The sequence below is a fragment of the Pocillopora damicornis genome, chromosome 12 (genome assembly GCF_964200805.1).
Source record: "Pocillopora damicornis chromosome 12, jaPocDami1.2, whole genome shotgun sequence".
Lineage (NCBI taxonomy): Eukaryota > Metazoa > Cnidaria > Anthozoa > Scleractinia > Pocilloporidae > Pocillopora > Pocillopora damicornis.
This window is the reverse complement of record NC_142681.1, coordinates 2,594,947-2,612,281: the sequence shown is the minus strand read 5'-3', so window position 1 is coordinate 2,612,281 and position 17,335 is coordinate 2,594,947. Positions and strand designations below refer to the sequence as shown.

The 17,335-nt window shown below is 38.6% G+C and overlaps 1 protein-coding gene across 2 annotated transcripts; it reads right to left on the bottom strand.

Moving 5' to 3' along the window:
- Nucleotides 1-2,083: 2,083 nt before the first annotated feature.
- On the bottom strand, nt 2,084-16,490 carry LOC113686314 (uncharacterized). 2 transcript variants are annotated; one of them, XM_089188806.1, is made up of 10 exons: nt 16,392-16,490; nt 16,249-16,303; nt 15,879-15,947; nt 14,690-15,550; nt 14,224-14,479; nt 13,133-13,400; nt 10,458-10,610; nt 8,283-8,371; nt 6,605-6,759; nt 2,084-4,398 (listed from the first exon to the last, which is right to left on the bottom strand). In XM_089188806.1, the coding sequence occupies exons 4-10, from the start codon at nt 14,793-14,795 to the stop codon at nt 3,920-3,922; spliced, it is 1,506 nt and encodes a 501-aa protein (XP_089044932.1). In that variant the 5' UTR covers nt 14,796-15,550; nt 15,879-15,947; nt 16,249-16,303; nt 16,392-16,490; the 3' UTR covers nt 2,084-3,919. The 2 variants fall into 2 exon arrangements, with proteins under 2 accessions (XP_089044932.1, XP_027059725.1); XM_027203924.2 differs by lacking the exon at nt 15,879-15,947 and having other exon boundaries at nt 16,392-16,488.
- Nucleotides 16,491-17,335: the final 845 nt, after the last annotated feature.

Sequence of the window (17,335 nt, the reverse complement as noted above, 5' to 3'; positions counted from 1 at the left end):
TAAAAAATCTAAATAAAGAAGACATATCTAAGATAAAAATTTGTTTAAAATTATAATTAAATAATGTATAATACATAGAATAATTTAATTTCTAGTTATAGGCCTAGTTAAAAAATGTTGATTTAAGAGCTTTCTTAAAAGCATTAATTTAGTCAAGTTCAACTACTGATGACGGTAAACTGTTCCATGTGTCGATATGTCTGTGCATGAAAATCATATGTGAACTGCGATTGATGAAAAGAATATGGAAGCGATCCTCGCAGTTATGAACATTACTCAAGTATTTGTGAGTAAGGCCTGAAGAAAAGCAACATAATGACTAGCTCCTAGTAGGCTTGTTGGCTCAGTTGGGAGAGCGCTGCACCGGTATCGCAAAGGCCATGGGTTTAAATCCCGTACGTGCCTGAATTATTTTCAGGCCTTATTCACTACTACTTAAGTACAGTTCATAACTGCGAGGATCTCTTCCATATTGGTATCTTAAAATAGTTTCACAGTGGCGTCTCCGGCACGTAAATGAAAAATATCGAACTGTTTCGAGACATTCCCCTGAGGTGCTAACATGGAGAGTTTTTATAACAATCATTTGCTTCTTTATTTGGTTATCATTTCCCCTATTCTCGTGACCTTCATGGTTGATTCAAGGGTGATATTATAAGGAGAAATTAGATGCTAATCACTCTGAGGAGTTAAAGTGTCTAGAAATTATTGAGATTACGCATGGATTTTGCAGAGAGAGTTTAACATTTGAAGATTCAAAGTTCTTTCATTCCTAGTCAGCCACTGCTTGATATTCCTGGGGTATCTGTGCATTGCGCTGAAACAGAAGCCATAGGCTAATGATAGTAACAAGAAGGTTGACATCTGTGCAAGAAAAGTATGATACTCTTCAATTTCCATGGCCATCATTTTCATGTCTCCGAGAGGCAATTCAAGCTTGCTCATGGTCAATAAGAGAGAAATAAAGCTGAGTTCAGTTAATCCTTTACACCCTAAAATCACTATGCATATTCTCCATACCATTCTCTATACATTTTTATGGTGCTTGCAAGAAGAATTTGTCTCACAATCAAGGGCTTCTTAAGTTTCTGATCATATCCCTTATTCTCATAAACTTAAAGTTTGATTTAGGGGTGATACTGTTGGGAGAAATTAGATACTTATCGCTCTTAGGAGTTCAGAGGTTAATACACTTGCAGCACATGCAACACCAGCGGGGGCATTCCCAACCAGAGGAGCTCCTGCTCAGGCAGCTGTTAAAACAAGAGCACTAGCAGTGGCCCCCTTATCTTTAACTCGCACTTCCAATTATATCTTTGTATACGGTTTGAGCAAGCTGTACAAGGGCTGCATGGATGCGACTCAGCTTAGCAAGCAAGCGATCGGTTGTCTTCCTTTGAGTGGCACCATTTAATTATGAGTGATCCCTAAGCGGTGTTACTTCCTTGTCTATAAAATTCGTTACTTGCTTGAATTCCATCTGCAACAGGCGAAACTCTCGTTCATACTTGTGGTAGTTGAGATCCAAACTCATCGGATGGTCAAATATATTAAAGGTCCTGTACAGCATGTAAACAGACAAAACCTTAATTCTTTACCCTTTGCCATAAATATCGCATTTAACACCAGATTCGGTACGATTCCGCACCTTTTGGGGAATCATCTTTTGAACAGCTTTTGGATCGGTTTTGTCATGTTTTGCACAGGTCCTGTATGCAGGTGATGCAGTGTTTCACGAACTTCACATCTTGTGAATTGACAATTCCGTTCCAGTCCTTGATATATTTATATCGGTACCTCTCTGATATAACCCCTCCTCTCTCCTTTTTGACCGTTGCCCACCCCCTTGGTACAAATTTCGTTCTCTCCCCATCCTTTCGCTGTTGTAAAAATCAAAGGGGTAGCTACAATTTTCACTGAGATGATACTGAGCACTCGTCCGCTTAAAATACGACTGCTCTACAAGCTACTCCCACCAATGCATGGAAATAACTTTTTTGTAACTTAAGCGAAAGCCTTGCTATATGATGTCGATTTACCTCAGCTATTCAGAGGGTCCAAATTCATAGCACAACAAAACAAATAGTCCGCAAACAACGTTGGTCTTTAATTAAACTGTACATCACATGCATTAAGCTCTTTAAAATCCCATTTTATATGTGCTGATTAATAATTTTAATATCATACCGCGGTTCTGTTCATGTTGAAAAAGCAAGCCGACATATTATATTCTTCCTACAGTTTATAAATATTCTCATATATATGCTATTTTCCAGAAAACTAAAACGCAACACTGACTTGTTTACCTTTCGGTTTTGAGAACTTGTCTTTCGCAAGTAAGAGATACATATATGTATAAAACAAGAGCTCAGAAATAAATACGATTACTTAAATCTTGGCATTAAAATTTAGCTACAGCGTGTTTGAATCTCCTCTAAAGTGACATTATTTATGAAATAAAACCAAACCGTTTTGTAATTCACATTTTTTTTTTTGTTATTTTGGGTAACGTACTATTTTAAGATTTACCTTGCGTTACTTTCGTCACGCAATAACGAAACTTTAAACAATTTTCTATTCGGGCAAGTCACACATGTTTCTATTACCTGGTGACTTCTGTTAAAAATCAAAAAGCGAGGGAAATAAACGTCATTTTGCGGCATAAAAAATTAACAATCTAAATTACATAGTTATAAAGTAACCCACCCAAAGATTTATTTAAATTTGGTCAGGAGTAAAAAACAATTTCAAACGGATTTTACTCTTCAACCCTTTCAATCCAAGATCAAAAATCATCATTCTCCCCAGCAAGTGCCAAATATTTCCTTAAATTTCAGTTTAGAGAAGTCAATATTGGATCAAGTCAAAATCATTCAACTCATGATTTCCTGATATTGATATGTTTTGCGAGAATGTTTCATGAGTGTCAGGAAAAGTTGTATATTTGATCAACTTTGGCAGTGAAAGGGTAAGGTTGGAAAATATGTTTGGCCCTTTTACCTCAGAGATCTAAAACAAACTCTCCGCAAACAGTGTCTAACCTACTTCTCCTAACATTCTAATGTGAAAATTTGGTGATAATTGAAATAGCATTCATTATCTTTCTACTTATCACCCTTCTGCTTGAAAATCTATTTAACCTCAAAAGGGAAAATTCCGTTTTGATCTCTTCTGCTGCTGGAAGGGTTTAGAATTTTACGTTTCGTTCGAGGGGGGAAGTTTGCTTGAAATTAAGTTTTCAGTAATGCCGATATGTCCCCTCGTGCTACTGCTACCCTATTAATGAGGTAGCCTATTTCCGCTTCGGATTAATTACCTATTTACCGAAGAGAGTTCTGTATCTTGCATTGCCTACTGCATAAATAGAAAAAGTAAACTGACCTCGTATTTGAATAAAAGTCACGCGAAAGAAAGATGAGTTAAAGCGAGACTTACTGTAACTATGATGTACACTTTTCAGCATTTTGCAGTGTTCATGCGACTTGAACAAGGACCGCACATAACTGAATCAATTTTGAACCACAAGGCAATATATCTAAACATGAGTGGACGTTGTAGCGAGCTTTCCTCCTCAATTCCCAATCAATGAAAATCCGAGCATCCTTTTGGAATCTTTCTTTTCCACTGTACTTCAACAAAGAGTTACCAGCTCTCGAGTACTTTGCATTGATTGCCTTAAAGAGTGTAATCTTTGCAGGAGTATGCTTTTATCCAGTCTTAACGCTACGACAGTTAGTCTCCTTTGTCGTAGGGACAGCTCTGATCTGGAAAGCTGCCCCTGTTAAATAAATAAATAAGATTCCACTTATAGAATGGAGGAAAACGCAGTGTAAATGCTAAATTTAAGATGGTTTACCTAATTTTCTATCACTCACGTGTAGCGAAGACCCACCCCGACCATATTTGGAATACATTATATTTAATGATACGGATAAGGTGGAGGGTTCCCCGGGAAACCAGAATGAAACGTTGTGGATATCGTCAGCGGTTTGCTGAAATCACCTCTTCCCAGTCCATAGTCGGGTCGCTCTGCTCTCAAACTCTCTGGATAGCCATTTAACGCGGAATGCACATGCGCAGTGAGATGCGCAGGAGTGTGATGAATTGTATGCTCGTTGGGATGTCCCATGTAACCCGGATGCAAGAGCGGCCGAGATGGATGACTTGGATGCGAGAGAGCACTAGTTGTGGACAGCGATGTTAGAGAGTTCATTGGAAGGCTGTGTACGTATGGATGTGGAGCCAGGTTCAGTGTTGAGGATGGCGGTGTTGATGCAGCAGGCCTCTCGGAACAGAACGACTGCTGCCGACAGCTGCTCTGAAGCGAGGCAAAAGCGCACGACGAGTCAAATGATTCCGACGGACGACGAGGGAACATGACATGGCCGAATGCGCTTCCTGTTAAAAGCAAGAAATAACAGATGGTGATCAGTTGTAATTTAGTAACGCTGCGGTCCAGTTGCTAATCCTTAGCCCGGAATCGGACCATTAGGGATTGTTTGGTGAACCAAGCTGACCTGTGTTTAATTCATGATTACATCAAATTCAAAGGGAATGTTCAGTCCAAGATATTCAGATGCAATAGATTTAATACTTTGCCTTCCTCAAAGTTCTGGGTTTGCAGATTGTAGATTGCTGTGGAACTTGTAACGAGTGAACCTTGATTGAAGCCTAAACTAAATTAAGTCCTAATCTTGTTTCCTAGTACTTTTATTTTCTGCAAAACGAACCACTGACACGAACATAGGAGAATTAAGGGGACTTGTAAGCCCAAACACCACATTAAAAAAAAACAGTTTTTTCCACTGTTTACACGATTTTATATTTTATGGAAGGGAATGTGCACATTCTAGTTCGTGTTCAGCCCAATTTCACAAATGCAGTACAACCTTGGATAGCAGATAGATTCAATCGAAAAAAAGAAGGTTCTCAGAGAAAAAAACACTTGTATTACTGGTTAAAACTAGAACAGTATGAACGAGATATAAGAGAGACAATTTTGCCGCCAGACCAAAACTGCAACCACCCTTTAGCGCTTTTCTTCGTTTTTGCTTTCAACGCCTCCGGTATTAGTTTAATTGGCTCTTGCTTCTTTTGAAATACACACGATAGCGATGACAACCATAAGAGGAACGGAGCAGACATCACGAGTCCATCAGGCGCCCGCTCAAATCTAGTCTACCTAACCTCAGGGGTCCTCTAATTTCATTAGTTATCGGCTAATCTTGTTTAGGATAAAAGGCGTGACATGTAGCAAGATCATCAAATTGGAGGGTAACTAGAGTTATGGAATTAATGAGACGTAGTCAATTAGATTTTTCCCAGGCAATTAACGTTTGTAGAGAATGTCAACTCTTCAGTGCTTCGGGTCAGAGAAGGAGTGTAATATGTTTTAAGCACCGTTTGATCCAAGGATACCTCGTAAGTCAGTTTGATGCGGTACGCAAGAGTCAAGTTGACCCATTTCCTTGGAATGATCATTTACATTTACAGTTATTTGGTAATAAGGAAGTGCAGTATGTCGGTGTTCCTTTTTGTTAGAGTGTTCTATTTACTACAACCATTTTTGCGGCAAGTCTCGTGAAATCTGCCTGGAATATAACTGGACCATGACAATCATGTGAACTGCGGGTTGCGGCGCGCAAAACACAGATAGATGCTCAGGAAACAACACTCCATGAGAAAATGAATTAAAATCAGTGATCAGGTTTGATTTCCGACAAGCTCACTGAAGTTAATTTCATCTTTTGACTTCCGTGTTTAAAAGCCTTTCATTTAATTTCGCTACTAGTGATCTGCCATAAATAGTCGGCATGTATCTTCCTTTACCTTGAGGCCGCGCACAAAGCTCTATTTAGCGTTTCCTTCTTCAAAGATATTTTTTTTCCTATTCAATGAGTCAAGTTCACAAGGAAACTGAAAACCATAATTTCATATCTTCCAAGTAAAACTTAAAATTTCTATCAGTCACACCCAAGATGAGTTCCTGTAAAAATTGCTCTTTACAAGGTTGGAAGTGAGTGTGCACAGGGCACCCAAGTCTTCAGCCACGTGTATAGTGACGGCCATCAAGATTTCCGTTGTGTTGAACTGCAAATCTCGAGAAGTACTTATTTTAAACGTGATAATGTAGAACGGTTTTTTAATAAGGAACTACACACGTAACTCCAATTCAAAATAGCTGTGCTCGTGACCCGAAAGATAGGAGCGACCAGATGTGGTTGCTTTAAAAGAGCGTTGTCCTTATACTCCACTCTGCTGCATATTCCGGCTTAAATATATATTGTATCGACCAAATATTAGTGTCTGAACATATCCGGATTCTGGCCTGCTGCGCTTCCAAACAGGATTACTGTACGCGCAAACTTCCGTAGAAATAACAAGTCATTAGGAAATGATTAAAGTAACATTTTCACGCGGGTGACCTCTAGAGGAACTGCGGGATTTTAATGGCTCGCAGGTTCAAATTTCATGTATCATTGGCAATACCAAATGCGCGCGTTTCTATAACGGTCTATGAGAAAGTTGTACATAGAAATTAAAAATTTTGCCTCATGAAAAGAATACGGGGGCAAAAATTGATGTGTTAGACGTGTTTTCTGACCTGTATGCCCCATCAAGGGTGGAGAAGGGTCGTTGATATCAGGGAATTTTGGCGGAGAGTCCTGGAAGGTTCGTTTGCATGATTCGCCACTCGACGAAGACCCCGCAGGAGAGAGGGAGAGACCATCAGCATCGTTACAGTCGTCTGGGGACTTTCTGAAATTAAACAACGGAGAAAAACCATCTCAATAAAGAAAGATGCCATGCAATAGTTAAGGCTACAAATAAGTGAAATATTTATACATTCAGATTTGTAGTTTAGACGATTCGAGGAAAATGACAATGGAAGAACTGATCACCTCAACGACAGTAATAGATCTCAGATAACTCGAAATTCTAAAATTCTGAATTTTTTTTTTTTAATTCTGATCAGATGTTGAAATGAGAAAAAACTGCGCTTTATCTATACCTGGCATCACGGCGTAAGGCCTAAATTAGCTCATTTTATATCATGAATTTTTTTTGGAGGAGGTACTTTACTGTCTGCCTTTGTGGTAATTGCATTTTGCCTGAAAGGCTGAACTCCTCACGCAAATGGTAAAAAATATATACATATGTTAAAAATAGTTTGAAGAATTCTGAAACGGACTTCGAAATAGGGGTTCCGGAAAAGTATGGCGCTGAGCGTTTAAAAGTCTGATAAGTACTCGTGTCTCATGTTGTGATGACGTATTAAGCTGCAAACTAGATTATTTCGAAATGATGGAATAAGTACCGTGCTATAAAACTCCGAAGTCAAGAGGCTATAATTAAACACTTTAAGCGCTCTTAAGTGCGAATTTAATTTGTTGGCGGCTGTATGACTCTGGGTTTGTTCCGTTTTCGGAAAGTTCAATTGCCCCAAGTAAAGGAGTGATGGCACCTGAAGATGGATACAACAACCTGCAAAAAACTTAGCCGGTTTAAAACGTTGGAAACACTAACCAACCACGGTGGTGTGCAATCAAAAGCTTTGCAAAACATGTAAAGCAGGCCTTTGAATCCATCCTATTTCCTCTGTTCAGTCCAGCGAAATTTTCTCCCTTCTCGTGAGGTTCCTCTCATTTCTAGTCTTCGTGCCCAGTTTTTCTCTTCCCTTAACTTAATTTCTCCATTGCCGGTTTTGATAAAACTTTTTACTTATACAATCTAGAAAGCGCTTCCTGTAAATGCTACATAGCAAAACACCGGCAAGGTTAAAAAAAGAATGTCGGTAATGCATACCCTGCCAAATGCTAAGAAATTCAAGATAATATTTAGCTAGCTTTTTTTTTGTTTTGTTTTTTTTACCGACTACGCTTCCGACGCAGTTTTTTTACCTTGTATTATCTGATTTAACCGGGTATTAACGACCTCAGTACGAGTCCTTCCTCTCTTGCATAACTCGTGATAACGACTTGAAACTTGACGAAGCCGAGACACCTTAAGGAAAACCGCAGACAAGCCGTAGTAGTTTTGATCTGATCAAAGCGACTTCAAAGTTGTAGCTGGTTTATCTTCAAACCTAGGAATCTCTGATTTCGAAATGATTGAAACAAACAAAATGATGCTAAACATGAATATCTGGGGAATGTCCTGTTTTTATCCCTCACTACAGATCACTACATGAGTGGAGTTTATGTAACAACTTCTTATCAAAATAAATGTGACAAATCGATGAAACAGTAGTAACATAAATCCACCGCCCTTCGCCCACGTACCTTTTCATGGCGATATGATGCATGGTACTATTGCAACTTCCTCGAAAACCCTTCGCAAACGGGTTATTTTCTATCTTCAGCTGGGTGATCTGCAGAAGATATAAATACAAATCGTGTTAGCTAAGGTTTTATGCCGTTTCCTTCTCTCTGTCGGTGACTTAAGCCTGCTACGTGCTCTCCTAGTCACCGCATCAAACGAGAAGTAAAGGTATGCGCGGATGTTTCTAATTAAGATGCGGGAAAATTGCTTAATGCAGGTCGTTAATCTAGAATTAAAAAGCTAACTCTTAATGCCCAGAAGATAATTTCAAAAGGCGAGGGACACGGAAATTTCTGGCCCTTAAAATATGTTTAAAGAGATTTGTTAAAATATTCCCTCGTGAGAAGTGACCTTTCTTAATTCAACTCTCGAGCTTAACCTCATTCTCTAAAATAAGTTTAGACGATCTTGTCAGATATCGCGTATCTTCAAAAAATTTCAATGTGGAATTTTCTCAATGAAAGTACTAGATCTATTGTTTTTCTTCTAAACTTCTTTCGGCGAATTTCTAGACATGAAAAGTCCCTAATTGACTGGTGTGCGGTTTCCGTAAATATAGATTTAGTTGGACGGAGAACCCCCTTTGTCGTCTAACTCCGCTATAATTCATTAATCGATTAGAGGGGAAAATAACCCGTTTGCAGTTTTAAATATGAAAAATGAAACATTCCGATGACACGTTTTTGTTTATCGCCGGAATAAGTAAATGACGACGCCAAACAGCGAACTTGTAACTTCAGCTTAGAGTTGTACGTGAATGCACCTCATATACTCGGGAAGTACATGCGGAAACCTATTAATGCGATGATTTAAGCGGTCAACCAATCCGTAGCCTATCTTTGTACGGCGATCCTCGCAAACTGCACGAAGCCATCGATAGACAATTGCTAGCATCGGGAAAGCCATATTTCCCTCAATAGCGAGTACCGTCTACGTACTGCTGAAGTGTTCAAAGAGTAAACAATCCACTTTGAGCGGTTGAAATATATCTTTGGCAGATCTGACAATACTGAAGTAGGATTTGAAAAAATGAAATAGTTTTTCCGGCTGTCACTTGGTGAGAATTAACCTATAATTTTGTCAAACCCTAACCATTAAATTTCATCGACAAGAGGGTGTTTCAGTTAATCAGAACCACGTTTTTTTGTTTTCATAACGTGAGAGACTGCCGGCATAATTTATCAAGTTAAGTTGACTGTGTTAAGATAGCCATACGTGATCTCGAAAACGTAAGTAACCTGGTTCTTTTCAGTAGTACAAACAAAGGGGAGATTTTTCCCCAAACGTGATGAAGACCTCTGATGGTCATAATAGAAGGAATTGCTTTTTGGAACAATCTCCGGGTTCATACGGAAATGAATAACCAGTAGGTTGGTATAATGTAAAATCACCCATGTTGAAAACACAAACGAATTTAATAAGAAAAAAATAAAAGGCAAGGGTAAAGGCGCAATGTAATTTCTAACCATCTTAGCTACCATGATGTTTGATCCATTTCATTCTCCTTTCGAGTGATTACAAATAGATATACAGCTGCTTTGAAATTTCCAGTCTTAGTACTTCAATGATCATTTACTCGCAAATATACAAAATGATTTTTTACAACATGCTTCTTTATTTGATGTTATATTCGGCCCATTATAACCTTTTTTAAAATTCTATTGCAAATTCACAACAGAAAGTTTGCACACTATCAGTTATGGCTTCTGTAGCTGTTCGGGCAGGGAAAGTCGCTGTGACACCCACGGCATGTAGTATAAGTTCAGTCTGATAAATTTTAGGCTTTTTTGCTTGTCCCCTGTACAAAGACCTTAGCTTTTAAATATGTTTCAAAATGGTGCTAATGGGACAGGTTTTTAGTGTCCAGTTATTGAAGGCTTATACTCTGTAGCAAGGTTAAATCCATATCTTTTTTACGGGATAATGAAGCTCCATCAAAAGATAAATAAATTTTCAAGCATGCTATCAACTCAGTCATTGGGTTCTGAAACTGGGTCAGTTATTGTGCAAAGCTAGAAATTTCATTGTACAAAAGAGACACTTTTCCTTAACAGCTTGTCACCCCTAATTGTCTTTTTTATTACCTCAATAAGGTATTTGTATTCAGCTGTTAGCCATTAACAACTCGAACTCACCCTTGGATTTTGATAGGCAGTCACTCCCATGAATTGAGTCTCTGGAAACACGAAGGTGTAAAAAGATCCCTTCCTCAAGCCATACGGACTGTAGTCCTTCGCTGGAATAACATGAACACGTGGCTGGTACTTATGCATCGAGTTCAGAATAACCTAGAGTGTGTAAAACAAGCATGAACCGTTTTTAGTTTCTCTTTCGGGAAGGCGAAGGCTCTCTGCTAAGATTTTATATGAGTACAAAGACCTGAGGACATAGTTGATGTTCAAAGCCATCATTGTGAATGATGTTTTTCCAGCTGGAATAATTAAAGTGATAATGATGAGACGAAAGACAGAAAATGTACTGCGAGAGTTATTTCCTTAAAGAAACGTTTGTTTTACGTTTGATTTGATGATTAAAATGAATGAACTTCAGAAGCCCATTAATTGTGGTTACAGGATGATTCAATGTGTATTTACACTTCAAAACATTGAATTTATGTCCAATTGTTTTAAGCAAGGTCACATAAAGCATTGGCCAACGAATCTGGAAGGGAAGCGAAAGAAATAGTTTGGTAAGCTGCTTTGTTTCACAGCAGAAAAAAGTTGGCGACGAAGGAGTTACTTAATAAAACTATTTTCATAAAATTATTTTCCTTTGGATTAAAGGCATGTTCTCTCCCGATTATTTAACCTTCTCCCTATATCATTAAAGTTTACACAGCTCAGTAACAGAATCTTGACAATGACAAAATACTTCGGCTATAGTGTGAGGGCTAACGAAGGTGGACATTTATATCGAACAGATTGTAAAGGCTTCAGTTTTTGTCAGAGTAAGAGAAATCAATTTTAAGGACGAACATGAAGAAATGAGAACTTAAAGCAGCATGATCTTAAGAAATTTATCCCTTTTACATCAAACCAAAACTGGGTTCCACGACTATTTCCCTTACAACAGGATGGAAAAGATTTGGAGTTTAGCTGTGATTTATCACAATTAAACACTGTGTTTGTCATTAGTTAAAAGTTTTAAAAACTGCTGATAGTCTTATCTCGCGAGCCAATCAAAGTTTGACCCCATCTCTTATCCATTGTGATTCATAAGTGTTGATTTTCATTTCGAAGTTAAAAGCTTTCACAATCACTTAGGAGGGGCGGGGAGAATTGACGACCAAATCACTTGTTAATCATCCTCGTGGCTGGTGCTGTTGTTAACTTGTTTACATCGCTTTTCAGATAAGAAACACAAAACGCGAACATCGTTTCGTAATCGTACTATAGACAAGTTTATTTTCTCTTTGTTTTCAAACCTCCTGAAACTTGCGATTCAGCGTGTACATCACAAAAAGGCCATTAATGAAATCCCTATTATACTAGCAGAGCTTTTTAGCCGTTGTTTGTGACCAGAAACATATTTTCTAAAGCTTTTTGGTTTGTTAACAAAGGCAATTAAGTCTTTTGTTTCTATGCTTCGCAATTCAATAGACGTCGCGAGAATAGAAATGTGGAAACAAATGTTTCATTTGTCACAGCAAGAAACAGCTCATATTGTCCCTGTGTTCGGATAAAAATACCTTGCAGTATTTTAAAATACGTTGTCGTTAACTATTGAATCCGTGTAAATCAAATATTCTCGTCGAAACACCTCCATTATTTAAGTTACAATAAAAAAAAAAAACAGTTTTATGCTTCCAGAAATCGGGTGTTTTCTATTCCCTCGTTTTGAGAGGGAAATAAGGCAAATTCCACGCCCGTTCAACGCATTTCGTCCAAAACCGCCTTTCCAAAGTTGTCAAGGTTTGAGTTTAGGCGATTCTCTGGAAATTTCAATTCAGATGAAATATCGGTATCTTTGTCACCTTTCAACAAAGCAGTTCAGAATACTGATGTAAGCCAACAAAACCAAAATCCTACCCTTTTCAAAACTGATTGAAGGTTTCACGGTTGTTCTAAAGGCTTACCGAAGTAGATTTCGAATTGAAGAGTGTTGAAGAAAGGTGCAATTACTAAACATTTGAGGAGGCTCATCTTAATCTAAAAACGTCTAGTGATTAAAAACGAAATATTGTTCTGGTGGCAAGGCCTTGTGAATTCTATGAAAATGAACGCGCGTTATATCCAGATAAGGAAAACCAAATGTACTTATAAAGATGCTGCGGCTGTGTTTTCTTTTCTTATATTGCTTTCCTTATTAACGGCCTAATAATTTCTACTTTGTTCCAAACGACACTAACAGATAAGCTCAAGAGCAAAGAATAGAGATTGCTGATTTTCTTTCTTTGAACATAGATCTGTTGTTAGATGTCAGTTTACAGTCGCTTGAATAATAGGAAAGTATTCCTGAGCAATTTAAGTCTTGAAAATTCATGAGCCAAGTCTTAGGTTTTGAAAACTTTAAGGAGCCCGTCACCCACAAAATTTAATGAACAATGATGAGATGAAAGTTTGCGCGTGGACGAAAGAAGAAGTGGTTGGCTTGTAAAAGCTTACGGCGTTGCATTCTATTTGAGAATTGAGTCTCAGTTTTTCGACTATTCCGTAAATGTTAGAAATTTCCAGAAAATAAGTTTTAGTTTATGATTTCATAGTAACCTTTCCGTTTCTCACTGAATCATTTTTATGAACAATGATGGAGGGAAGCTAACAGCGGGAGATAGAAAAGAGATAAAATGGCTTTTGAGTAATAGATAACTTACGTGTCCCATTTGATCCATGTGATTGTTGGTCAATTTCATCTTCTGAAAGGAAACCACTTGTCGCATCCACTGTGACCCGGTTCCCGGCGAGTCGGGGTGAACGAAGATTCTGGTCGGTATCAGAGGTTCAGCCTTACCGGTGACTGACCATTCAGAGTTGTGAAACTTGTACCTGTTGTCATCTGCTGGAATGCTGTCCAACACCAAGACGTACTCCTCCTTTGGATTTAAGCCGCTTATGTTCACTCTGATCACAGGAAACATGCGTCTGTAGGAAGAAAACGCAAGGTTTTTTTTTTACTGGCAGTCTTCCCACAGGAAGAATACATTTAATTTTCATCTCTCATGAACGAATCCTTTTGGACAATTTCTGTACCACTAACTCGTGAAGATTTTGACAGACGTATCGCCACATACAAGGCGGGACATATGTAGTTATTATCCCACTAGGCCTCATACATGTAGAGCAGGTTTGAAAATCAGTTCGGATCGCGTGAAATGGATCGTTTTGGAAGAGATTACACCGACTACTTATTTGCCTGTAATAATAAGCGTTTTGCTGTATTTTCACGCACAATTTATTGAGCTATATGAGTTTCTTTACATATGACATGCCGGGCGTGAATCGAAACTAATATTTTCATAAACTGTCAAGTATCTTCGAAAAGGGTTCCACAATGCTGCGAGAAGGCAGCGGCGCTAATAGAAATGGTATGGAAATAAACACTTTGTTAGACCGTTTTGGAGGGTTTGACAGCTACGTAAATCGAGTGCAGTTTAAATGATGACTGTTGAAACATGAACTCTCATCGCATATGTATTTTACGACAGCGCTGTCAAAGTCTACAAGTATAATTATTTGTTTGCTTCGACCTCCCATTACACTTCCACAAAATGGGGGTGTTTAGCATGGCAAAAACCAGTTTCAGATTCGACGGACAGGGGAAAAGGGCCATGACGAAAATCAAGCCTTTACCGGCTGGGGTTTTAATCTGCGAAGAGTGTTTGGCATCATTTCGGGCGGAAATATCAACACACGACTTATTGAAGTTGGAATAATGAAGTGTACTCTTTGTCTCGTCTCATCTTACCGTCCCGTTTTCGTAATGATCATCTCCGTCCCTATTTCATGGAACTTGTCCCAAAGATCTTTATTCTCGAGTTCCACTTCTATGGAGTCTGACCTTAGCTGTCCGTGAGGTAGACCTGATGAGAAGCCGAACGCCATAGTATGTATCTGAGAATATCCCGTCTGAACTTGGTTGGGAATGGTTGTCGATGTACCGTGCATGTCCTCGTAGTAACTCGATGGACGAGAGTACGACATGAGTGAATCGACGTGACGGTCTGGAAAGGGAAATATGTAGAAGGCGGCTTGCGTCTTAGAATAGCATGTGACTCGGGACATGTTTGAGGTAACTTTGTAATGTGTAACTCAAGGAAGCCACGGGTTCGTTACAATTCCCATTACGTCAACGAGCGTAGGAAATAAGGAGGCTTAACGCGGCGGACGCGAGCTAAACAGATAAAAATCGGTGCTATTTTGAGGCTACTTACCGAAATCGAAGTCTTGACCCTGAAGTATTGAGCTAGTGGTGCAGCCGAGAGGCAGACCAGCACGTGTGTTAAGCTGGCCTTCCGGGCTTTCAACGGATGTCATCATAGCAAACGGAAAACTAAACAGTACTCGAGAGCTTGTGTGTTGGCTTTAAGATAATGCACAGCCAGAACGAGCTTTTTGTTAGAGCGATATTAATTATTCGACCTGTGTGAATGTTTGTCCAGCAAAAGTTGTTGGTCAGTCTAATGATTGCGCCGCTGTTTGCCTGGTACGAAGAACAGTTGACCCAAGACCCTGAAGCGAGTCAAACTCATAAACAGCCCTGCCTGTTCGAGTATAAAGTTTTGCTGTTGTAATCAATCATTAAACGATTTTATTTATACACCATAGAGACCTAATGTCGCTCTCTACTGGACATTCATAAATCACTTAGGCATACTGCTCAATTACTGTAATGAAACTATTAGCGCGACGATTGGCGGAGCCGCTGTCACATACCCATCAAACTTGCCTCTAGAGCCTAATAACGTATGACGTTTTTGTCGTTTCCTGTTTGCCTTTAAATAGCTATTGTCAAGACAATCAATTTGTCGTGTGAAGAAGGCGGACTTGGACAGCCCATAACAACGAACATTACACCAAAATTATCCGCGAAAGAATTACTCGGATATTTTGCTTGAAAAGGAAATTACACAATGAATTTGAATGAGAATGGAGGGCTGGTTGAACGCGCACACGAGACAATACAGAAACGATCGTACAAGATCAACATAACCAAGTATTTCCGGATCTGTTGATACTCAGCATTTCTGACAGAAAAAAATTTGGAACGAGTCCTCTGGGAGTACGACCACGGTCTGAAATTAGAAGAAAACAAAACAACCATATTTCAATTTGTTTTGTACTCGACCTGAAAAGAATGCACTCAACCATAACACTTTGTGTAACTATGAGCAGCTAGCACGGCAGTGACACGGTCATTGTCTAGCATCAGCTTAAAAAACTAATCAGAAAAACCATCGAGGTTTCAATGATAGGTTTGTACTCGAAAATAAATAAAAACATTCTTTTCTCTAAAATCGAAGATAAAACGAATCATGGCGGAGAGACAATTGATTTACGGCTGAATTTACCACTGATTGACATGTAAGTATTTACATATTGCACCAGACCAATAGAGATTACCTTTCAACTCACGTACTTATCGTAAAAGCTTCAAGCAAAAAGTTTTAGATCACACAACGGGGTCGATCTCTGGCAAGAAATTAAAGAAAGTTCATTCAGGGCCGACAATTTTATTTGGAAGGTGTGTGACGCTGAAGTTTCTGTTTACCAAACTATAAATATATTTGTCAGGTTATAATATTATTCCCTTCAAATTTGCGAATTTTCTTGGCTTCAATGGCACTTAAAAACTTCACAGAAGTTTGCGGAGTCATTTTATTCGTGTTTACTTTGCGAACTTAGACAAACACAATCCAACAAAAAATACATCTGATGCTGAAACAACAAACCAAAAAAAACCAAAACAAAACAAGATACTCTTTCGCATTACCTTCTTGTTAAAATATATTAACCTCCCAATTTTTCAGTGGGCATTCCTCTTCCGCCTACAAAATGATGATGTTGAAATTTCTAAAGTGCAGCTGCGTAAATGTTTCACTTGATTAAATGAGTTAAAACCAGTCAGTGATCTACCTGCCTGCAAACTTCGCTCGTATTCGTCGAAAGTAAAACGAAGCAAAGTCAAAACTCATCACTATCAGAAATTGCAACATGTATGAATATCTTGCAGCAACAAAATTAAAAAATAACAACGAAACCGCAAACATTCCTCGGTTATAACAACTGGTCTTGAGGAAATATGAGCGTCAGCTTGCATGCTAAAAGCTTTCAACTGGGAGATTAACATGAAAAGAAGGTAAAATCATTTATTGGTGCTGATTTGTATAATCTCTTGTTTTGTTACCTCGTAAAACTCTGAGCTGTTGTTAGACTAAGCGAAACTGTTAAAGATGTTATCTGCGGAGACTACGACGCTTTGTCCCAGCACGCACGCCAGATAATGAACTTGACAGCTGAACTGTTCAGTTGCTTTCCATGACATTTATTGACGATTTTTTTGAAAACGATTCATTAGGGTTTAGTCAGAAAGAGCTGCCTTCACACAACATTTCAACGGAAACCAGGCAATCATCAAAATTTTTGCCATTTTTCCCTCTTGATGTTTTTGTTGTTTTTAAGTGTGCTTTTTTCAAGCGTGCGGTTTTTGACACGTAAAGACGACGAATTGCTTAATAATAGGGGGTTTTAGGGTACTATTTAGCTCTTAAGTCATCAACACAATCCTTTGATGGACCTGCACGTTCTTAGACGAAATCACAGCTAGCTCTCACTGGGTAGGGTACTTTTCGTCAGACTATTGTGTAAACACTTGTAGTCCACAGCTCTTTCAAAGCTACCAGTTTTCAAAGACATCGTCAGCACTTTGCAAGTATTGAAACTGTAAACATTTTGTTTGGATATTTCAACAGCTGAAGGGAAATAAAAAAAGCTCTTCGTGGTCCTATTGTTATCAACAGAAGTAAAATCTGTTTAGCTTTGTCTGTATTGTTGAGTGCGTTCTAGACCACGAAGATCAA